A 24,832-nucleotide genomic window follows, 5' to 3' on the forward strand; every position below is an offset into this window, starting at 1 on the left:
GGTTTGTGAGATGATTAAGTGTTGTGAATATACGTATTCCTCTTCTGTTAACTTTGAAGTAAATGGGCTAAGAGAGCCCAGATGGAACTTAAATTTCATCTTCTTGGAGCAGTCTTTTGATCACCTTATTTATCCAAATCTTTTCTCTTATTCATAATCATTGTACCCAGCTCAATTTTGTCAAAATTATCACAATTTGTAAATACATATTGATTCGTTGGATTTTTTTTTTTCTGCTCACTTTCTGTCTCCCCCACAAGATGTTTAGCTCCAAGAGCTGTATCTGTTTAGTTCACAACATAAATTCGATGGCAATAGAGTACTTAGCTTATGGCAGGTATTTCATTATTTTCTGAATGAATGAATAAGTCATGGATGAGAGTTAAGAAACTTTTTTCTTAAGATCCAAGGACTATCAGATTTCATCATCATTTGGGATCTGTGCCATTGTGTGCGTTTTCTTTCTGCTTTTGATAGAGGAGGAAGGAAATGGAATCCTTATCCTGAAATTTCTGTTGTCAGGCCGTCTCAGGCAACCACCTTGGCATTCAGATTATGCTGAGCTGAAAACAGTCAAGGCTCAAAAGACTTAGGGAAGAAGCTTTGACAACCCCCAGTCCCAAGAATGTAGACAGAGGACCAGCTGCAAGAAGATGAACATCACTATAGATAACTACAGTATAAGAGGAACTAAAGGTGGCAGACAGGGAGGAATTTAGCAAATTCTGTTAAAATTCCTCTCTGTGTCCAATTGTTTCTGTGTGGCCTGGCAGACATTTGTTTTTTTATCATTTATTCTTTTTCACCTTCCTGTGAATTGACTTCCTTCCCTTCGAAGTCCCAGACCCCTATCCTCTTCTCCTTATATCAGGTCGACACATGGTCCCCATTTTGCCTGTCTTTGGAATTTCCGTGTATATGTGGATTTAATTTGTACAAAACTAAATCTGATTTTCTCCTGTCAACCTGTCTGTGACAATTTGATTCTTTGTCTAGCTAGAAGGATCTTGAATAGCAGAGGAAATTCTTTCTTCCCAACATCTTCTAAGGAGTTTGCTTGCATCTAAGTAGTTTGCTTGACCCTCTGTAATGGGCTTCTCCCACTGCAGTCACTGAAATTTTAGAAGCACAACTCCTCTGGCCCAGACACACTGACTTTCTTCCTTGCAGGTCTCACTGTGTCCAGAGTCTTTGCACGGGCTCTGCCCTCGGATAAAGCTCTCCTGTCCTGTAAGGAGGTCCTAGTTACTGGTAGACTTCAACTCAATCATCATTGTGTGGGAGAAGCCATCCCTGATCCTGGCAACAGCCCCCATTACAGGTTATCCTTATACTATGCTTCTTTTGTTTATACAAGTCGTTGTTGCTGTGGTGGTATTTGGAGATAATTTGATTCTTGGCTTCTAAAAAGGAAACTCTTTTCTCTCTCTAATGCACCAACTACAGGAAAACTTCTCTGTTCTTTTCTACTCAAAATGAACACATTTGACACTAAATGTGTGGCTTTTCCCCTACACGAACCAATTCTCCAACACCAGCTAGGTGTCCTACAAGTCAATGAAGATTTGACACTATTTACTTAGTGTCAGATCCCACAAGTGAGGGGCTCAGTCCCAAAAGACTGCTCCCGCTTCAGAGGCCAATTACAAGTCTGGGACCGCCATACTTCTGATAGAGGTTTATGAGGTATAGTCTAAGGCTTCCACAACTCCCTCCTGGGGGTCAAGAGTTTGCTAGAATGGCTCACAGAACTAAGGAAAAACAGTTTACTTACTACATTACTGGTTTATTACAAAAGGAAACATCTCAGGAATAGTCAAATGGAAGAAATGGACGGGGCAAAGTATGTAGGGGTGTGTGTGGAGTGTCTGTGCTCACTCTAGGTGTCCCACTCCCCAGAACCTCCATGTGCTCCCCAATCTGGAAGCCCTCTGAACCCCTCTGTCTGGGGTCTTTTTATGGAGGCATCATTATGTAGACATGATTGATTAATCACTGAACTTTGGTGACAGAATTTTATCTCCAGCCTCTCTCCCTTCCCTGGATGTTGGGGGTAAAAGGTAGGGAATTTGGGGAAAATAGGGCTGAAGTTCCAACCCTCTAACAATTTCGTTGATTCTCCAGGCAACCAGCCCTGAGGCTATCCAGGCGCCTCCAACCACCAGTCATCTCATTAGTATAAAAAACCACTCATCTCTTTCAAGATTCCAGGGATTTTAGGAGCTGTTTCGGAGGAAACGGGGAGGAAGACCAAATCTATGCTATTATCTTTCAATTTCACAGCCTCCCTCAGAATTAAGCACCGGAAGGATAGAGACCTCTGTTTAGTCACTGCTCTATTTTCTGTGTTCAGCACAGTATCTGGTGCTTGGCGGTGCCCAGTAAGGAATGCGTGCGCGGTTGAGTGAACACCTGCCTGACATAGTACAGACACCTTCTTTCCTCCCCCACCAGAGTTTCTGTATTTATGAGCTGTATTAACAGCTCCTACACCCCAAACCACACAGCTTTGGGTGCTGCATTTGATGGACCTTGATGTGAAAGGTGGCTTCCTGCCCCAACACGCGGGTGGTTTCCTTTATCTGCTGACTGAGCTCATGAGGTGAATGCTTTTTCTGCACATGGATTTGGAAATGTTCCTACTGAGAGTCCAGGCTTCAGATCTATCTTCAGTCCAAGCCCAGTATCCCTGGGCTTGATTTTAGTCACTGGTTTAAAAAGAGGGAGGGAGGGCTGATTCTCATTATTTCACCATTCCATTCAGACTGGCTTAGAGGAGAAGGGGTGGGCACAGATGTGTTCTAAACCCTGCAGGCAGCCAGGCCTTAGTCTCCCCTCCTGATCTTTGCCTGCTCTGAAGCTCCCCCAACCTCAAACCACCCACTCTGAGGCAGAGTAATCTTTTCCTCTGATCACCACATTTTAGGGGCTTCACTCTTCTTCCCACCTCATTCTCACCTGGAGGAGTCACTTTCCGTCCTCTCCCACTGCACGCCTCCCACCCCCAAGACGGGGGGTCTCAGAATTTCCCCACAACTCCTCACAGTGGGTCGCACCTCTTTATACTCGCTGAACACTTATTTAAAATTTCTTCCGCTCCATTATGTAATACATCCTTTCTCATTAAGGAACTTTCGGAAAATTAAGATAAGCCGAAGAAAACCAAGCCACTGAAGTTATCACCTGCCCCACAAAACCCAGCTTTCATATTTTGATGTTTTTTCCTCCTAAATTTTTCTTTGCATTGATGTTTTAAAAACATGGTTGGACTCATACAGCACATTAAATTTCACTTTGTACTTTCCTTCACTCGTGATATTGTAGGGCAGGGAAAGTAATCTTCTCTGTACCTTCCTAGATTCTGTGGCTAAGACTCTCCACCTCCCATAACAAAAGATTAACAAGAGAAAAAAAAAAAAACACAGAAGTTTAATAACATGTATGCCTCCTGTATACTATGTAGAGATACCCAGGAACAACTCCCTGAAATGCCCCAAGCCACCATCTTAAATATCATCTTCAGCTAAAGGCGAAAGAAAGGTGTTTTGAGGGGGAAGCTTTTTCTGGGAAGTTATCAGGAAAAGGACAGTAAAGAGTGACATTGTCAGGTAGTAAGAAGATTCTTTTATAATTCAGATTCATCCTTCTCTTTCTAATATAGGAGGGAGACACCTGTACATTTGGAGATTTCCTTTGTAAATGTAATTGTCCCTTACAAAAGAGACAAAAGATCTTCTGCATCTGTTGTTTCTTTAAAATAATCAACTGAACATAACCCTTATGATCAAGAGGCATATTTTGGGCTGGCACTCTCCACTACCCTTCAGTCATTACACTTTCTAGCTTTATAACCCATAATTCCTAACATCTGCGTCTCGTCACCTTTCCCTGTGGTTAGAGTCTTAGGTAGTTTCATAGAACATCACTATAACATCACTATAACAAATGGCAAAGTAATAAATATTTTTGTATGTAAATCTCATGGTGTCTTTTTGAGACAATATGATTTTCCATCCCATTCTTGCCCAGGAAGCATTGTTTTTAAGTTCTTTCAACACAAGAAAATAAACTCCCAATTTCTCTCTCTCCTCCTGCCCCCTTTGCTATAAGCCAGTGCTGACACAAATTTCTAGGTCCAAGGGAGAAGGGGGTGGGATTGTGGACACTGGGGAGGGTATGTGCTTTGGTGAGTGCTGTGAAGTGTGTAAACCTGGTGATTCACAGACCTGTACCCCTGGGGATAAAAATATATATGTTTATAAAAAATAAAAATTTAGGGGCGCCTGGGTGGCTCAGTGGGTTGAAGCCTCTGCCTTCGGCTCAGGTCATGATCCCAGGATCCTTGGATCGAGTCCCACATCGGGCTCTCAGCTCAGCAGGGAGCCTGCTTCCTCCTCTCTCTCTGCCTGACTCTGCCTACTTGTGATCTCTGTCAAATAAATAAATAAAATCTTAAAAAAAAATTTTAAATTAAAATTAAAAAAAAAATTTCTAGGTCCAAGACGGACCACTTCTGTCCAAGGTGCCATGTAAGCAAACCAAAAGTTGCATAACTTTTATGTTCCTGCAAATGCTCTGTTTGATCAGAAATCCAGTGGTATTTCTAGCCCACTAATCTCCAAATGCCAAGCCAACCTGGGAACTTTTCATTCCAAAGGAGTCCGATTTTGTGGCTCTAGTCATTCAGATATTTTCTGTTTTTCTCTTCCTCATTCTTTTTTTGTTTTTTTAACTATGTCTTTTTTTTTTTTAAAGATTTATTTATTTATTTATTTATTTGACACAGAGAGAGTGATCACAAGTAGGCAGAGGGGCAGGCAGAGAAGGGGTGGGGAAGCAGGCTCCCCGTGGAGCAGAGAGCCTGATGCGGGTCTCGATCCCAGGACCCTGGGGCCATGACCTGAGCTGAAGGCACCCAGGCGCCCCTCATTCTTTATTTTTGATCTTACAAAGTCTTCCAGCCTTCTGCCCCATTTTGCACATCTCCAAATGGAGACTGCCCCCTTCATGAAGCGTTTAATAAAGCTTGTTTGTATTATCTGCATTTTGTGAGTCATTTTTTTAACACCATTGAAGGGGAGCAGAATACACCAGCCCGAAATATATCACCCACGCTTTGGCATGTGCATTATTTTGAAGTGAAGTCAATCAAGACCCAGCAGACTCACGAAAAGATTTTTGCCTCTCCATTATTACCTAATAACATTTAGAAAGGGAGTCTGAACCAGAAAGAGAGCCACTACCAGAGGTAATGTTTTCATCTGAGAGACTTAGCTGCCTGGCAGGGCAGACACCATATGTAATACACTTGGTCTTCTCATTCTCCTGTGAATCGTGTTCCTCCCCTTTGAAATCTCAGACCTCTACCCCTTTCCTTAGTTCAAGATGGTATAAAACCCTTAATTGCCTGAGAAGTTTTGAGTCTCATATTTTTTATGGGGCTCTCATACATATAAGATCAAGATTTTTGACTTATTAATCTGGCTTTTGTCAATCTAATTATTATACCAGCCAAAGAACCTAGAAAGAAAGAAGAGAAAATTTCTCCTCTCTTCTCCAGACACCTTCTTTTAAGGGCTGATTCTTCATTTTAATGCTTCTGCATCTTATGCTAAGTTGACATGGGAAATTAACCATTTCCCCCGTATTATTCCCTTCCTTAAGCATCATGAGCCATGTATGAATCTTCTACTATATACCATGTACTCACAGTTGTTTCATATAATCCCACATTGCAAACCTTATAAGGTTTAGAAATAAGAAAGTAGAAGTTCACAGAACCCAAGTCTTTGGCAAAGGTCATTCTGCTAGTTAGGGCTTTTGACCCAGGCCTGCATGTCTCTAAAAACTATGTCCTTTTCTCCATGCTACACCTGGGGAGGGGGATCCACCCCTCTTTTGAGCTCCATCTTCCTCACCCTCCTTTGGTGAATGATGGCTGGTAGGTAGAGTGTGCACTGGTTGTTGTTGTTGTTGTTGTTGTTGTTTTTAATAGCTTTGATCACATACTGAAGTTTCTCCTTGTCTCAATTTCAACATTTGTAGAAGGGTCATAAGCCCAGCTTGCCTCATGGGAGTCATGTGAGAACAAAACGACAGAATGAAACGTCACATAAAAGCAACCAGCCCTTTGCAAAGGTTGTGAGATGTGAATGGGCATGGGAGAAGGCGTTTGGAAACACCTTAGAAAACTCACCTGTTGTTGGGAGGTTCGCCTTACTCAGGAAATCCCCACCCTCCTAGCCAATTGGGCCCTGCTTCCATGTTGTCTCTTCTAATGCTTTGTAAAACTTGGTCTTGCCCAAAATCCCTTGAGAAGAGTACCCAGTGCTTCTGAGTCAGTGTGTTCCCCAATCCATGAGTTACTTTCTTTTGAATGAAGGACTTCAAGCAACACTGTTTCAGCTGTTTCATTTAACAGTTTACACCCCTCAGACCTAGGGCATCAGATGCCTCCCCAATATTTTCATTCAAAATGTGTTCAGAAACATATCAAAAGCAACTGTCCTCCTCCCCCTGTTTCTCATTTCATTAAAAAGGTAAACTGTAAAAAGGGAGGCAGGATTATGTCTGTTTTATTTGCCAGACTGACCTGGCAGAGATCCTCAATAAATATTCATTAAGTGATTTATGTGACTTTAAATATTTACATATGGTCACCCCTAATTCCAAGTCTTTTCAATAGATTCTAAATGTATCTTCAGGTTCACTTTCTCCGTTGAGATGGCTCTGGCTTCTCACTGGCAGCACAGAGTGTAAATGAAGCTGGGCCTGCGGTCCTTCATTGTCCTCAGGTCAAGCACACTTTGGAGTATCCATCCAGACAAAACCAGTCTTCTGCCTGGCTTCTCTGTCCTCATACACTTTGGCTCCCAAGTCCTACGGATTCACACCTGCCTCTCTGGTTATGGGGAATTTGCAGTCAGATCCGCTGCTAATGCCCACAGAACTCATTCATGATGAACCAATTTCATGAGAGCAGAGAGCACACCCGAGCAAAATCAGTGTAAACTCAGCACAGTACCAGGCACATTGGTAATGAGTTAGTTAAGGAATCCATTTCTGGGGACTACATCTGCTTTTTCTGGAAATATCTGTCATTCCTAGGTTCTCACTCTTTTGGTCACCAGACTCTTGGTCTAGTCCTATCTCCAAGCCCTGGAATGGGAGTTGTCATTCCTATGATTGGACAGTGAATGTACATTTCAATAGAGATACTTTTAAGCCTCTTCCTTGGGACTGGCTGATCAATTCACAGTAACATTTCCAGGAAGAGACCATTACACATCTGGGGGTTGAGGAGATTTCTCAGGAGTGAATGGAATTAGGAACTCAAATCTGAAGGAGCATAGAGGATAGTTATTCTGGAAGGAAGTCAGTGTTCTTCATTCTTCCTCAGTATTTCCAGTCAATTCAGTGATTTATTTTTCTTTGAGGCGAGGCAGAAGGGACACGCTGCTGTTTAGATGACATTCTCATAGGCAAATAACCTTGGTGTGTCTGGTGATGTGAGTGGAGACTGGGGTTGCTCCGTCTGTTAGGCAGATAGAAAGATGCAGGTTGCTGGAGGTGAGAGGGCGCTGGATCCCACCAGGAGACCCCACCATCCCAGACACCCTTCCTTGCTAAGGTCATCCAACCCAAACCTCCCGCTGTAGAGAAACTGTTACTTAAGGTTAAATCACATTTACTTTTTTGAACGCTTTATGAACTGAACTTTACTTCCAATAATCCTATTATTTTCCCCATTACTATGCAAACTGCTTTACTCATTCTTGATTTTTCTGACCTGGTTGGAAGGGGAGACAGGAAGGTATCACTATTTCTGCCAGGTATGATCTGTGAGGGAATAAGCTTTAAAACTTCGCCCATTAGAGGCGGCTGGGTGGCTCAGTAGGTTAGGGCCTCTGCCTTCGGCTCAGGTCATGATCCCTGGGTACTGGGATCGAGCCCCGCATCAGGCTCTCTGCCTACTTGTGATCTCTGTCTGTCAAATAAATAAATAAAATCTTAAAAAAAAAAAAAAACTTAGCCCATTAGTAGTCTGGGGAGAGGATGCAAACCAGACGTAACATAGCTACATCACAAAGAAAAGTATTAAAAATCTCTCTTGCCTCCAGCTTACTGGTAGCTCAGAAGCAAGCTGGAGTTGTCTCCCCAGCAATCTCTCCCTTCTGAGGCACAGCCTGAGCCATGGGCTTTTCTCCATCCAAATCCTCAGGACCCTACTGATTTTCTTGATCATCTCTACCTAGAACCTCTCTCCATCTGTTTGTTCCATATTACTCCATTCGACTCATAATTCTCACTTATTCCATATATTCTTGTATAACCCTAAACAAAGGGAAAGGGAATGTGCCGGGGAAATTTTAATACCAGAGAATACAAGATCGCTGGGGCCCGACACAGTTTCAGCTAAGCTCGAACCAACAAAAAGGATGAGACAAGTAAGGTGAATCGTGGCTCTAAAGCTTCTTACCTTTTGGGGTATTTGCACAGAGGCGTAAAGTGTATTTGCTAGTATTTGTTGACACTCTGGAATAGTGTCCTGTTAAAAAAAGAAAAAAGCAATCATAGGTCCCTTAGACAAACCCAAAGAGACGGGCAGAATCCAGGAAGGAAAGCCGAGATGGGAGGAAGAGCAAGGCGGAAGAGAGCTTCTGGCCCAGGGGTGGGAAAGGGAGGAGCTCTTGTTGGTAAGTGCTATTATAATTAGTAATAACATTTTTCCAAGAAGCAATTGCCAGATTTCTAAATTGTGTTGTGTTTAAATAAATCAAAACATGTATAATATATAGAAGTCTCATGAGCTATGAGAAGCCTAAGGTGATCGAAGGATAATTTGAAGTAATATGGCTAATGTTGCAAGTAAACTTTGCTTTAGCCTGAAGGACCCTTGGAGCAAATATGTGAGGACGACCGATGGGTCAAAACAACAAAACTGCAATGACAGCAACAGCAAAAGCAACTTCCAGGCTGGAGAAAAGTATCCTGGGTCAGTGAAGTTTCTTCCTGACACCCAGGACAGTCCTGTGGTCTCCTGAGAGTGTGTCTTGAGCAGGGAAGAAGGAGGCTGGTGATAGAGCAATTGGTTTTGATATAAGCCAGGCTGTGTGGAGCCCAGAACAGTCACCCCTGGGAGGCAGAAAGGAGCTCTCAGGACACTAACGGCTTCAAAAGAAAGCGTAATATCTCCTCTCAGAAATGTGGTAGATCAGATATAACTTGACACACCAAGGGCTGGAAGAAGCTGGCATTCTGAGGCCCCAAAGGGCAGCTTTTATTTCTTCACTGAATGGGCCAATGTGGAAAGTGTTCTATGCCCTCTAAGGAGCAGGCCCACCTGGGGCTACAGTGATTCCTGGGGGCCCGTCAAAGTTGTCTGTCAAGGTCATGCCTCACAATTATCTTATTATTTGAGTTTCTTTAAACTTTATTCTTATGAACTTCTTTTTGAAGAGTTTTGTTTGAATTGACCATGTAGTTGTTTACCTCAGCTTGGTGACCCACACCTAGAAAGCTTGAATGTGGGCCCAGAGCAACCATGGGCCCCTGAGTCTTCTCTAGATGGAAAAGGCATCTCTATAGCCCATGTTCTGACATCATAACTCAAACATCAGACCAAACACACACTTCCCTATCTGCTGTTCTTTGCAAAAGAAATTTGGCCTGTTGAGTGGCCCTTGTAAACAGTGGAGGGAAAATAGAATTCTATAGATCACAGGGCAAGCATTACTGGCTGGGTCAGAGCCCAGGGCTCAGAACCAGAGGTCACTGACTCCTGCACGAGAAAGCATTCATAAGGACTTAGGGAGACACAGGCGTGTTGGGTTTCAAGGGCTATGCGTCCTCATATTCCATGTTGTCCAAGTCCACAGAGAAATCTCAACTAAAGCAAGGAGGGCCTTGAGAGGAAGATTAGGTCCCAGGAAAGACGGGAAAGGACTCACATTAATGCCGGTGATTGTGTCATACACCGGGGTCTCTCCAGAAGGGGGGTAGTAGTTAAGAATTTCGTGATGAGTATCCATTCTCTTCTTTTCTTCAATGGACTCTGAAACCAAGGAGGGAGGGAATCAGAGCGGACCCTCCTTTGATTCACCACCCCACCAGCCTACCCCTCAGAAGACCCACTTAGGGTGACCACCATGCTGGTTTCTGGGACATGGGACGTTCCATGCTAAACCCAGGGAGATCCCATAAAGAGCTGTTTACCCTGTTTACTTCACTTCTCAATTTGTGGACCAAGGCAGCCAAAGGGGAAGCAGAGAAAGTCAGAAACCCTTTCAGAGTGCGTTTGAGAGGAGGAAAGATCTTAACACCTACAGTTTATACACAACGGCTGCTTAGGTCCCTCCCTAACACTCCACATGGACAGTATCAGGGAATCTGAGAAGAAAAAAAAAAAAAAGGCAGCAATATTTAGGGATGCAGAGCATGGGGTTTGGCATGGAGAGAGACAGAGATAGCCTTCTCCAGGAGGAATGTGTCCAGACTGAGATGGGAGTAAAGAGAGGTCTCTGGAGTTGATCTAATGAGGAGGACTGGGTATGGGTTGGGGCTCTGAAAGGGATAGGGATTTGGAGGGCTGACAGGAGTGTGTTGGTGTATGGGACCTCAGAATTGGAGGCCATGCCCCAGGTCAGGGAGTGGAGTCAGTAGTGTAGGGCGTGTGTCAGTAGGAGGGCCACACCAGAAAGGCCCTCGGGGGAAAGGAGAAGGGTTAGCCCTGGAGAGGGAACTGGGAGGAATTGAACTTAGGAGATAAATTATGGACTCAAGTACTCTCTTACTCCAGAACTGAGGAGTGCAGGATGACTGTGCTCTCCTTGAGGACACAGAATATGGCCTCTTCATTTCTGTACCCTTAGTGCCTAGTACCAAGCCTGACACACAGTTTAACATATGTTTGTTGAAGAAATGAGGGGGCAAATGCAGGAATGAGGCTGAAGACAAAACTAGTGCATGGTCTACCTTTTCTTCTTTCTCTCCGCATAATTAGAATTACTGAAACCAAGGCAACGGCGCTGAACAGGAAGACCAGCCCCAGAAGGTACAGGAACATGGAAGGTTCCGGGTCATCAGGAGTACCTTTAGAGAGAGAACAGTTGGAGACACGGGGAAGGGAGAAGAGACAGCGAGGGAAAAGTGACCCAGCTTTTGGAGCAACTGCCACCTTCCTCCCAGTCTGGTGACTTCCCAGGAGCCCTCAGTTTTCATGGGCTATTCCCATTCAGACCAGGAACTGAAGAAGGTATAGGTCCCCAGACAGAAGTTTCTAGAGAAAAAGGGGAAACAGTCACCTTCACAGAGCTTCCAGGCAAAGACAGGGTTTGAAGAATTGCTGCTGATGGGGTTCCTGGCCACACAGATGAAGGTCATGCCCCTTTCTCCCAGCCTCCAGGATATGGGTAGGATGGAGCCAATATAGGACTCATTGGCTTCCTGCCCCAGGGACTCCCAGCTGTAGGTCACATCCTCCCCTCCTTGGTCCATGAAGCATGTCAAATTAGTCACACAGGTGCCATTCTCGTTGTTCTGCAGACCCATGGTAACTTTGGGCTTTGACAGGTGCTCTGCAGAAGAGAATTGGACAACCAAGGGTAGAAACTATGCCTTTTCTGAATTATTCTTGCATACCTTGGACCTGAATCTCTGGGGGTGCTACAGAGTGGAGAGAAAGAAACAATTCAGAACAGAATTCTGATTCTTATCTGGAAAAAAGAACTGTCTAGGTTGGCTTTCCCACAGTTATATATAAATAACAGTAGCAATAGAAATAATAATAATACAACAAGAATGCAGCTGCCATTTTCAAAGCAAAGCTATATAGCCAGGCTCATGCAGATGTATTTTAGATGTGAGCTAATTTTTTTTTAATTTTTTATTTTTTATAAACATATATTTTTATCCCCAGGGGTACAGGTCTGTGAATCACCAGGTTTACACACTTCACAGCACAGATGTGAGCTAATTTTATCTTTTTTTTTTTTTAATTTTTATTTTTTAGAGGCTCCCTATTCCTTGGTCTTTAGGTTTCTTTGAAGAGACTTTCAGTTTACTCTCCAGAAGAGAATAGTCTGGGAATAATATTTCTGGCCCTCTCTTTCTCATGCTCACTGTTCTCCCTGAGAGGATGAGCAATTGGTTCGTTGATGAGATGTTGAGTCTGACATCCAACATCCTTTCTTTATTATTACCTTCTCTACTCTGAGAAAGTTAAGATTTCTGTTTAAAGAAAAAAAATTAAAAAAAAAAAAGATTGCAGTTTAAATGTGGTTTGCTACCCCCCCCCCCCAGCTGACACATGCCCTCTGTTCCTTTCAACTATGTATATATGGAAGACACACCTGGATCAAGGTACATGGCCTACCTCTTAAAGGCAAACCTGGAGGCCCATCTCTGGCTGTCCCTGATCCTACTGCTTGGTGTGTAAGACAGCTATTCCTGTAACTGGTTGAGTAATTATTTTGTAAGGTTATCTGAACTGAATGGGCTCCAATGTCTAGAATTGGGGGAAAATATTTCTCCTATCTAGCTTCACCAGAAAAAAAATAAAGCTGATATTTTTATCTTCCTTTTGATTGCTGTGTTTTCCCTACCCATAGGGAAAGAGGTGTAGTTGATGTTTATATGCAATAATCTTTCTAAAATAAGTATCACCTTCCTCCCCACTATAGATATGAAAATGAAGTTTCACAGAGTTTAAGTAATCTGGCTAGCACCATGCACTTAGTAGGTAGAGAAGCCAACATTTGACTTGTGTGATCCCTGCTTCCCCTATCACTCATCCTCTACACTGCACTGCCTCTTGGCAGAACCTCTGAATAGGAAGGGGCCTTAGGAATTAACTACATTTGCTTCATCCATGCAAGACTTCCCTCTTCTACATTCTTGCCAAATGTTTACCCAATCTTTGCTTGAATATCTCGAATATCAGAGAGTCAACCACTTCATGAAGTCAGTCATCCACATTTAGAACTGAGTCTGCTCACCATAGACACGCAGCCTATACTGCTGGATGAAGGGCTCTTCCATGGAAGAGCCGTAGATAAACACGCTGTAATCACCCGAATCACTCTTATCCAGTTTGCCGAGCTTCAGGGAATAGTTTCCACGTAGATAGTCCATCCTTTCCTTGTTATGACTCTGGGTCACTATAACATTGGTTTGGTTCTCTGGTGTTTTGGGCTGTATGGTAATGAGAGGGGTTGTGTTGAAGATCCAGACAAGGGTTTCAATCTGAACTCCTGGGGGCTTCAGAGGGAAAGTCACAGACCCACCAAGGTCACCGACCAGGTCCTTCAGAACTCCAGAGGTTACTGGCCCTGCAGACACAGAGAACCATAAAGTAAACCTAGGTCTCTGCCCTTGCCACCAATTACTCACCTACTTTGGGTGCTGGGAAGGTCCCAAGAAACCTTCTGGGGCCAACCCAACCAGGCCCTGGGAAGCCCTTTGAAACCTCACCCAAAGGCAATAAGGTCAGAATACTTTGCCCAGGGGCTCCTGGGTGGCTCAGTGGGTTAAAGCCTCTGCCTTCAGCTCAGATCATGATCCCAGGGTCCTGGGATCAAGCCCTGCATTGGGCTCTCTGCTTAGCAGGGAGCCTGCTTCCTACTCTCTCTGCCTGGCTCTCTGCCTACTTGTGATCTCTGTCAAATAAATAAATAAATAAAACCTTAAAAAAAAAAAAAAAAAAGAATACTTTGCCTGAAAGGAGGGACTGCAGGTGAACCCGCCCTTTCCCAGAGACCTCAGGCTGGAAGATCTCATGCTCTGAGGTAAGTCATGAGGCCCATCTCCATCTTGGACAAGTTCCTGTCGGGAGACAAGTGGTGAGGTTATCGTCCAAACCCCCCTTTGGACTCCCAGATTGCTCCTGGGAGAAGTGATTTTGCTGCAGATGCAGAAACAGCAGCTTGTCTGATGAGGGAGGGTAGGGGGTGGGGGGAGCAGTGGTTCTCAAGCAGAGATCAGGACACTGGGAAGGGAGCTCTAAGTTCTTAATGATAACAATAGCTGGGAAGCTTGTAGGTGTTTCATCTTCTGCTTTATGATAGATGAAAGTGCATTTGATATCCCCTAGTGAGGTTCTCATTCACTTGAATCTCAGTGTCCTTCCTTGAGTGGAAAGGCAAAAGAGCACTGGACGCTCTGTAGGATGCCTAGACCGACTTATGATACTCACCCCCAAATATTAAGAGTTGTAGTAGGGGTTCACTTCCCCAAGAAATTTTTGTCTCACCGTAATCTTAGTTCAAAAAGTATGACCTATGAACAACCACCACTGGTTATGTGGTTCCAGGCAGAAAACAGTAAGAATGGCTGTGGGAAAAGCTTTCAGAAGTGGCCCATGGAGCATTTCCAGTGAACAACTGTGGGGGATGAGTCTTCTACCTGTTAAGATCTGAAGGACAGACTTGGGATAGTACAGAGCAGAAAGGAAATTTAGAGGTACACAGTCAGTAAGAGGCAGAGCTCACATCAGTACTCACAGGATCGAGTTCCCATCCATCATCGCTTACAAATGAGAAAACCAAACAGCAGAAACTGAGAAAGTGTTCAAGGATCACAAATAGTGGCAAAACCAAAACCAGAACCCAAGTCTTCTTAAAGGTGTTCTCCATACAAGTACAAAACCCAGTTATTTTCCATTTTACCTCTTAACATAATGCGTCATGCTGAAATGTCTAAGAGTAATTTTATTAATTCCATCATGGAAAGCACAAGAAAGAAAGAAAGAAAGCACAAGAAAGAAAGAAAGCACAAGAAAGAAAGAAAGAAAGAAAGAAAGAAAGAAAGAAAGAAAGAAAGAAAGAAAGAAAGAAAGAAAGAAAGGAAAAAAAGAAAAAAAAAGAAAGAAAACTTTTTAAAGTCATTTCCATGCCCAAGGTAGGGCTCAAACTCACAACCCTGAGTTCAAGAGTCACGCTCCACCAACAGAGCCAGCCAGATGACCCTGGAACATCTTTTTAAAATCCAATAAAGCAACCAAGCTATAAGATCCCGACAGTTGTATTATAACGAGGCAGCTGTTGGGCTGCACTCTGACTTTTGTAGGCTGTATTCACTTTTGCCTTCATCCATAAAAGATATTAAAAATTATACTTTATGACTGCATTGGTATAAAAATGAATGTAATGCCAGCTGGATTCATTATTACACATTAATTATTTTTATTATATTTATTTTTCTTCGGATTCTGAAAGAAATTCAAATAACTGTGGGCCCCGGACACTGTGGCTAATTGGCCCTGTGTGATTGACCAAGCATCCTGGTTCTACTTGATGTCAAATCTTGGTCTGTTACCATATATTTTTAATTGAAATACAGTTGATATATAATAATTATATTGGTTTTAGGTGTACCACATAGTAATTCAACAATTCTATACATTATGCAGTGTTCACCATGATAAGTGTAGTCCCCATACTAAGTTATTACAACATCATTTTTTTTTCAAAGATTTTATTTATTTATTTGACAGAGACAGAGAGATCACAAGTAGGCAGAGAGGCAGGCAGAGGGATGGGGAAGCAGGCTCCCCGCTGAGCAGAGAGCCCGATGTGGGGCTCCGTCCCAGGACCCTGAGATCATGACCTGAGCCGAAGGCAGCGGCTCAGTCCTCTGAGTCACCCAGGTGCCCTTATTACATTACTGACTCTATTCCCTGTGCTGTACTTTTCATCTCTGTGACTCACTTATCTTTTTTTTTTTAATTGTGTTATGTTAACCACCATATAATATATCATTAGTTTTGGATGCAGTGTTCCAAGATTCATTGTTTACGCACCATTCCCAGTGCTCCATGCGATCCGTGCCCTCCTTCTACCCACCGCCAGGCTCACCCATCCCCCATCCCCCTCTCTTCTAAGACCCTCAGTTTGTTTCTCAGAGTCCACAGTCTCTCATAGTTTGTCTCCCCTCCAACTTCCCCCCCATTCACTTTTCCTTTCCTTCTCCTACTGTCCTCTGTGTTATTCCGTATGCTCCACAAGTGAGTGAGACCATATGATAACTGACTCTCTCTGCTTGACTTAGTTCACTCAGCAGGATCTCCTCCAGACTGACTTATTTCTCTTCTAGCTGGAGGTTTGTACCACTTCATCCTCTTCACCTACTTGATTCATTCCCTCACCACCTCTTCCCTCTGGCAACTACCAGTTTGTTTTCTGTATTTGTGAGTCTGTTTCTGGTTTTGTTTGTCTCTTTTGGATTCCACGTACGAGTAAAATCATATGGTAGTTGTCTTTGTCTGACTTATTTCACTTGGGTCCATTCGTGTTGGAAATGGCAAGACTTCATTCCTTGTGATGGTTGTAATATTCCATTGTGTGTATATATACGATATCTTCTTTATCCCTTCATCTACTGATACACACTTGGGCTGCTTCCATATCTTGGCCATTCTAAATAATGGTGCGTTAAACACAGGGGTGCATATTTCTTTTTGAATTAGTGTCTTTGTATTCTTTGGGTAAATACCCAGTGGTAGAATTACTGGATCGTATGGTATTTCTATTTTTAACTTTTTGAAAAAACTGTTTTCCACAGTGGCTGCACCAATTTACATTCCCACCAACAGTGTGCTAGGATTCCCTTTTCTCCGTACACTTGCCAACACTTGTTATAGTCTTTTGGATACTAATCATTCTGACTGGTATGAACTGATATCTCCTTGTGGCCGATTTGCATTTTCCTGCTAATTAGTGATGTTGAGCATCTTTTCATGTGTTTGTTGGTCATCATTGTATGTCTTCTTTGGAAAAGAGTCTATTCTGGTTCTCTGCCCATTTTTTTTTTAAAGATTTTTTATTTATTTGACAGAGAGAGATCACAAGTAGGCAGAGAGGCAGGCAGAGAGAGAGAGAGAGAGAGAGAGAAAGAAAGGAGGAAGTAGGCTTCCTGCCTAGCAGAGAGCCCGATGCAGGACTCGATCCCAGGACCCCGAGATCATGACCTGAGCCAAAGGCAGAGGCTTAACCCACTGAACCACCCAGGCACCCCTCTCTGCCCCCATTTTTAATTGGATTATTGGGAGTTTTTGGTGTTGAGTCTTACCATCATATTTTCTACCACCCTGGCACTGATGCAACTCATTCTCCTTCTAGCAGACCAAATTCCTGTCCTGGCCTCTCCAATTATCCAAAATTGCTTCAGTAGGGGTTTCTTTCTTTCTTTCTTTCTTTCTTTCTTTCTTTCTTTCTTTCTTTTTAAAAGATTTTATTTATTTATCTGACAGAGATCACAAGCAGGCAGAGAGAGAGGAGAAAGCAGGCTCCCCACGGAGCAGAGAGCCCGAAGTGGGTCTCGATCCCAGGACCCTGGGATCATGACCTGAGCCGAAGGCAGAGGCTTTAACCCACTGAGCCACCCAGGCGCCCCGACTAGGGATTTATTTCTATAGTTCCTTTTAAAACTCAACTACTCCGTCAATAGTCCCCAATATAGATATTATATATTAAGGTTGTTTCTGTGCCAAACATTTATTATAAAGATTATGCCCAATACCTAAAGCAATCCTAAAAACCAGGACTCTTACTCCTTTTACACAGACATCAGCCACCTACATAGTCCATGGGCCAAATGTGGCCTGTTGCCTATTTTGGTAAATCAGATTTTATTTGGACACCTCCACGGTCTTTTTTTTTTTTTTTTTTTTTTAAAGATCTTATTTATTTTAGAAAGAGAGAGAGTTGGGATGAAGAGGAACAGAGGGGAAGGGAAGAGACAAGTAGACTTCATGCAGAGTGCAGCCGCTGTTAGGGGCTCTATCCCACAACCCCGAGATCATGACCTGAGTTGAAACCAAGAATGGGAAGCCCAACCAACTTCCTGGCACTTGAGCCAGACAGGTGCCCCAGGAGACAGCCATGTTCTTTCATTTACATATTGTTTATGGCTGGTTTTCCACTACAAAGGCTGAGCTGAGTAGTTGTGACAAAAATTATTGTGCTGCAAAGACTAAAATATTTACTATTTGACCCTTCATAGCACAAGCTTATTAACTCCTGATTTGATGAGAAAACTGAGATTCAAAGAAAACCTAAATAACTTTTCCAAAGGCACAAAGCTAGTAGGTGATGATTTGAGGATTTACTCAATGCCATTCTGGCTCTGGAGCTTGAGGTCTTTCCAGCCTGGCTCAGTTTGAGGGGCTTGGAGCACTATTGCCAACTCCAGCTCTCTCCCTTGCTCCTCTTCAGCAGTGAGGGCTCAGCTGTCAATTCTGAAGCCCTTGGACCTCACAGAATCTGATTACCCCTTTGTGTCTTTTGGTGACCTTCAAGCACAAGCTGCTTTACAAGTGCCCCAGAGAAAGGGAATCCTGATGCTACCAAATGTTAACCAAGCGACTTGATTACAATTTTGGGATTTTTTTTTTAATTTAAAGATTTTATCTATTTATTTGAAAGAGAGAGAGAGTGCACACACATGCATGACAAGGGGGAGGGGTAGAGGGAGAAGCAGCCTCCTGGCTGAGCAGGGAGCCAGATTCAGGGCTTCACCCTAGGACACCACAATCAAGACCTAAGCCAAAGGCAGCCACTTAACTGACTGAGCTGCCTGGACGCTCCTACAGTTTTTGGATCTTAACCAAATCTTTTTGCTAAATTTGTCTCCAAGAGTACTGGCTTATCCCCTGGTAAAAGTCTTTTCTGGGGGCTGATTCCTGTTTTCAAACATTTCTGTCTCCTCACCCCCATCAGTCAGTGCATATATAATTTGGATCTCTCAAGTCTTTATTAAATCAATCTGTTAAATAATCTGATTTTTCAAAACCCCTCTCCCTTGCATCCCTAAATACTAAGGCAGGATGATTTCTAGTTGCTCTGTCTTTGATCATCTCCATGGTATGAAAGTAGTCCTAGTCCATGCTACAAAATCAGTGTCAGTTTGAATTTTCGACGGATCCTATAATGTATGTATCCTTTTACATCAACAATAAGGTGAATATTTTGCAGTCAAAGAAAGCAGTTATTACTTGGCTCCAAGTAGCTGCAACCCTGAATTTTCACACAAGGTTTGGGAGAGATGTTGAAATCAGGGAGACAGCAAGAATATGACTTTAGTACTATAGCTGGTGTGCACACATTTAGACACGGGCAATCATTGTTTTCACTTCTTCACACACGTGGTGTGCTGTATTCTCTGAGCGAATGCCAAGACAGGTGAATTTTGTGTGAGGATATAAAAAAAGTCTCCAAATTCACTGCTCCTTGTAAGGATGAAATTGGAAGATGACCCAGTGCAAGTTGTCAACACAAGCCTAGAGGGCGTATATTGTTTCTATCATAATTATATCTTTAGGATAAATAAAGGGGTCATGAAAGAAGAAAGTAGCTCCATGCTATTCCCCAAGTGTGAGTTCAGATGATAAGAGGCAGGGTTAGCCAGTCCTAGCCAGTTTTGTTTCCTCTTCTGTGGAAAGAGTTTCCCAGACTTGATTGTGAAAAGGGATCCAGAAACAAGAGACTTCTCTCAGCTGCCCAAGGCTGGCCTGAAGTCCCCCATTCTGTGATGGCTTTACCACCTGAAGCAATCCTGTTGAGTTTTACCTTGTCTATGCAGGTCGTGTTTTCTTCACTCAGTCATTCTTTCCTCTCGCAAGAATTTATTTCGTTCCATATTTGTGCCAGGCACTGTCTAGGCGCTGAGGACATAACTAGGGAGGGATACCATCCTGACCCATGTGCTCTCAGAGCTAGGAGACAGCCATTAAATAAATGGCTGTATGGGATATGAAAGGGGATGTAGTAGGCATTTGGAGAACCTACAATACCAAAATTGAGCATGATTTGTAAGATTGGAAGACTCTAGAGAATGAGTGGCTACTAACACCCAACTACGAGGCCTGGGAGGATTGGACCCCATGAAACTCAGCTACCCTCCCACTTAGATCAGTGTAGTGAATGTCCTAACTTGCCTTTTCTGCATCCACTCCATCCTTTCTTCATTTAATAGCAGCCAACTGGGTTGGGTAAGACTGACAGGAACCCAGTTCCGGTGGTAGACTACCTCTGGCATGGTAATCAGCTCAGCAGTATCACATGACCTGGGCTGACTTACCTGAAAAACCCTGGGCTTTTGCTCTAAGACGTGAAGCTGAGGACCAGCATCCACTTGCTCTCACCAGACAAGCAGCCAGGTCTCCTTCACCTGACCCCCAGTTTCCTTTGTACCTCACATTTTTGTTTGTGCTTTATCCTACTCTCTGCCTATCCAAATCATATTCAAGACCCCTAAAACCTAGTTCAAAGCCCTTCCCTGAATAAGTCTCCACCTTTTCCTTACACCCACTCCCTGAAATTCTACCTCAAATGTCCCTTCTTTTTCCACTTTAAATTCCCCAGAAGGAGTTATTGTCCTGGGTGGTGATTGGACATACCCTTTGTAGACCAATAGTTGATATAAAGACATTAGGTTCCAGATTACCTGGTGGTAGGCTCTGGGGTTGCACCCAGAGAAGGGTGGGGTTGGCCTCTCCTCCAGGCAGCATGGAACAGTGTAAAGAGGTAGTGCTCTGGCTTAATTGAGAGTCAGGAGACCTGGGTTCATTCTGGTTCCTCCGTAATAAACAACAAACCCTTGAAATCACTCCTTGGCTCATAAACTGATTTAAGGGCCATCATGTTTTTACCCTCAAAGTAATTCCATGGGATAGAGGTTAATTAAGCTCCATTTTATTAATGCAGACACTGGGGCTCTAAGATGCTGAGTGATTTCCCCCAAGGTCCCAAACTGGGAAATGGTAGACTTGGGATGTGGAGCTAGTTGGGTCTTTTGTGTCAGAGGCTCACATTCTTTCTACTACTTATTTACCACACTGAGTTACAGTGTTCTCAAGTCTCAAAAAGAAAAATAACCTTCATTTGTGAGGACTTGGGGTGGATGAAGGGCGAATACGGATTTGAAAGCATTTCGAGAAGTACAGAGCTTTCTGCCACACAGTAGGAGGTGGGGGGGGAAGGGTGAGGAACAGTGTTATGAGACAGGCCTTGTGACGGCTTCTCATTTTTAATTCTCATTTCCCCAAGGAGGGCTAGAAGTGAGAAACAGATTTCCCAAAATTTCTTTGGATGGCTTCTCAGCAGGATGAGATTTTCAGAAGGTGGTCTGGAACCTAATGCCTACAAACCATTCACTGGCTAATTCATGGCAAAACACTGTCCAGTCACCATGCATGGTGAGATCTCCTGCAGCAAGCATTCCCTGCCAACCTGCCTTTGGAGGTGGAGGGACCTGGAGCTGGAGACCCTCTGTCTTCTGCCCCACCCAAGACTCAGATATTTTGGTATTAAAAGAGTCAATCCTAAGATACCCTTCATAACAGGAAGGTAAACACCTCCTCCCCTTTACCACCTCCTTTTCCTCTGGGTTATCACCTCTTTCCCTCACCTGCTCCCCCCCACCCAACAAAACTCAAGAGTTGATTGGAGGTAAGGATCCATATTAAGAGGAAGGGACATCATCAGTACAGCAAGAATTAAGGGATGGTACCAAGGAGGAAGACTTCAGGGTAAGGGAAGGTGTAAAACTCACTTCCTGCTTGGTGGCCTGGTCCCCAAACAAGTCTCCAAAGATGCAGTGTCTCCATTAGAATGTACCAGCATATCATAGCATCCTCTTCATGGAAACAAGAGCACCTCAGAGCTGGAAGAGGTCTTAGGGACTACTTAGTCCCATCCCACTTCACAGAGGAAGAGACTGATACTCCAAAGGTCATGGTGACATGCTCTAAGTCAGTGGAGCCAGGACTCCTAAGGCAGAGCTTCCTAAGCTATGCCCCCAACACCCCTGAGATCTGTAACACTGCCTCAGTGTATTTCTGAAGAGCTTAAGAAGGAGCAGGGGGAGATGAGTGAGAGGCAGAACAGTAGGGAGTTTGAATGTGAATGTGTTGTGTTAGGGCATGAGTGTTGGCAAAGGCATGTGGCATATTGGGAAGGTTTGCAAACCTCTGTTCCCTGTGTATCAGTTTTGGTACTGATTTAAACTTCTCTTTCTGTGGCACAGTAGTTTCCAAAACTGGTTTTTTCTTTCTTTCTTTATTTTTTTTAAATTTTTTTTTTAAGATTTTATTTATTTATTTGACAGAGAGAGATCACAAGTAGATGGAGAGGCAGGCAGAGAGAGAGAGAGAGAGGGAAGCAGGCTCCCTGCTGAGCAGAGAGCCCGATGCGGGACTCGATCCCAGGACCCTGAGATCATGACCTGAGCCGAAAGCAGCTGCCCAACCCACTGAGCCACCCAGGCGCCCCTGGTTTTTTCTTTCTTAAGCAAGAGTTAGTTTTGATGAAATGAACTCTATGCAGAATCAAACACGTTACTGTATAGCATCAAAGCCTCTCTGATGGAAAAGGAGTCCCCTAGCTTCTGCCCAATCACCCATCCCCATCTCTCGCCCCCTATACTTTCTTTAAGCTCTTCAGAAGCACAATAGAAACACAATAAAGAAAAGATAAAGGGCAATCTTGGACTCCTTTCATCCATGGGAAGTGAACTGCGTAGCCTCTCCATGGAGCAGGGCACACACATGTGTGCCTGCTGCTCATAGTTGAGGTTTCAGGAGACAGCTGGGATTTTCAAGAGCTCTGCTGTGTACTCCCCCACTTCACCATGAAGTTCCACTTCTGATCACTATTTCTATTCAGGGAGTGATTTTTAAAATGAGAAACCTATTCTAGGACCACCTGCTTAGAACCAGGTGCTTCCTAAATATGCAAAGTTCTAATGAACTCAGGAAGGGCAACAGTCTTGCTGAACACTCAGTGAGGCCAGGTTGTGGGAAGGAAAGGGTTAGGAGTATTGACTGACTGTGTGGTCTTGGGCAGGTCACTTCAGGCAGGCTGGGGCACACATAAACATACCAACCAAGTCCTCAGAGGGAGATCTCATGGTGGTACCCATGAGTTTGAAGAACAGAGAGAATTCCCAATTTACAGGGCTCCAGGTCCTATCTGAGAGCCAGGAGGGCAGTAAAACCTTCAAAGACTAAAATCTTTGTGACAGGAACAGAAAATTCCTCAGTCCTTCATAGTATTAGACATAAAGTACCTAGAGTATAAGGTGGTTTTCTAAGTAGAGACTAACTGAATTGTTCAGACTAAGAGAGAAAGTTCAAATGTTTCCTTCCACTAATATCATTGTTACACATAATCATTTAAAATATTTTTCTAATATATTTCTAAATAAATACTTACAAATATGTTTAAGCAGAAATATTTAAAATGTATATTTATAAATAAATAAATATGCACCTGTATGATCTCATTTTGGTTTTAAAGTTCAAAGGAAAGGAGGGCTAAGGCTCAGGGAAGATAGCATTCTTTATTTAATTCATGACAGAATCTAGATTAGAACACAGGTCAGTCTGCTTCCCAACACCCTTTCTTTCAGCCCTTCCTTTCCTAGGACAATCGGAATGGAAGTCTGTCTTCAGATTCATTCTTTATCTCTCCTAGTTTCTTTATGTCATTTGATTTAGAAACCACAGATTATAAAAAGATACGAAGTAGCAGAGCTTCTTGAGTTGGGTCAGAGTCCCAGAGTGGACCCAGAAGCCTGGAGATATGCCTCAAGATGGGGAAGGCAGTCAGGAGAACAGGGAAATCTGGACTCACCTGTGAACTGGCAGAGGAGAAGGATGAGAAGGAAGCATGCTCGGGGACCAGGCATGTTGTTCTCTAGACGACAGTCACTAAAATGTGTTACTTCCTCTCACAGTACTCACATATCTTTCACAAGTAGCATTTTTGCTAAGTAGGAGGGGTCATGAAATCACAAGTCAAAGTGAATGGTCTATAATTTTTTCCAACGTTTACCTCACTTGTTAATTGTAGGTGGTCAATAAAGGATGGAAAAATTGAGCGGAATCTCAAAAGTGATGAAGCCCTCCATTTTACAGATAAGGAAACACTGGCTCAGAGATGCTAAGAATTGATCAAAGCCATATGATCAGTCTTTTCTATAACATTATATGACTTCTCAGATACTCAGAACACAAGAAATGTTAGGAAATAGAAGATTAGAAGGAGGGGAAAGGGAGGCATTAGGGATAAAATAATAATATTTACTGAGTTTTGCTAAGTGGCAGGAGATATAACAATATCAATCTCTGTGAATGGGAAACAATGAAGAGACCCACAACACATGAGAAGATATACATCTAAAAGGAACCTTGATACTAAAAACCATACAAAAACAGGAAAAGAATTATAGACCAGTATCACTTATGAACATAGTTACAAATGAAATATTAACAAATCAAAACCAGTGGTGTGTTAAAAATACATCATGATCGAATATCACTTATCCTAGGAATGTGACAATGGACCAATATTATAAGCATTCACTAGTAAACCATCACATTGACTGAAAACAACACGACATATGATCATTTCAGATTATATAATAAAAGATTTGGTAAAATTTAGTATTTACTCATAATTTTAAAAATATGTAAAAAATTGGTAAAAAGAAAAACTATAGCAAACATCACATATAAAAGCTGAGCCTTGAGAAGCAATACTATCAAAGTAAGGAATAAGATAAGAATTGCTCCAGTTACTGTTACTATTCATTAATTAACTAGTGTCTTGGCCAAAGCAATGAGACAAGAAAAATAAATAAGATGTATGTGGATTAGAAAAGGAGAGACAAATTATTATTATTTTTTGAACATATCACTGTTGACATAGGAAATCCAAAAGAATATGCAGACAAATTATGAGAATTAATAAGAGTAAACAAGGACTCCAACCATATTTTTCTATTTGGGCTTACAGGTTGACACTTGTTTACCAACCTTGACCTAGTCTGATTAAGA

General features: G+C 42.9%; 1 protein-coding gene across 1 annotated transcript; it reads right to left on the reverse strand.

Moving 5' to 3' along the window:
- Nucleotides 1-6,561: 6,561 nt before the first annotated feature.
- On the reverse strand, nucleotides 6,562-23,731 carry SLAMF7 (SLAM family member 7). The gene is made up of 7 exons (XM_082704319.1): nucleotides 23,628-23,731; nucleotides 12,996-13,328; nucleotides 11,304-11,576; nucleotides 10,975-11,091; nucleotides 9,951-10,054; nucleotides 8,480-8,548; nucleotides 6,562-7,534 (listed from the first exon to the last, which is right to left on the reverse strand). Exons 1-7 carry the CDS (start codon nucleotides 23,680-23,682, stop codon nucleotides 7,463-7,465), a joined length of 1,023 nt encoding a protein of 340 aa, XP_082560445.1. The 5' UTR covers nucleotides 23,683-23,731; the 3' UTR covers nucleotides 6,562-7,462.
- Between the last annotated feature and the right edge of the window lie 1,101 nt (nucleotides 23,732-24,832).

The sequence above is a fragment of the Mustela nivalis genome, assembly GCF_964662115.1.
Source record: "Mustela nivalis genome assembly, chromosome: 16".
Classification (NCBI taxonomy): domain Eukaryota; kingdom Metazoa; phylum Chordata; class Mammalia; order Carnivora; family Mustelidae; genus Mustela; species Mustela nivalis.

Coding starts and splice junctions, on each gene's coding strand:
- SLAMF7 (XM_082704319.1), bottom strand. CDS start 23,682: ATGCCTGGTCCCCGAGCATGCTTCCTTCTCATCCTTCTCCTCTGCCAG. Junction 10,055..10,974: donor GCGGAGAGAAAGAAGAAAAG/GTAGACCATGCA, acceptor CCTTGGTTTCAG/AGTCCATTGAAGAAAAGAAG. Junction 7,535..8,479: donor CTGTGCAAATACCCCAAAAG/GTAAGAAGCTTT, acceptor TCTGCCTAACAG/ACGGAGCAACCCCAGTCTCC.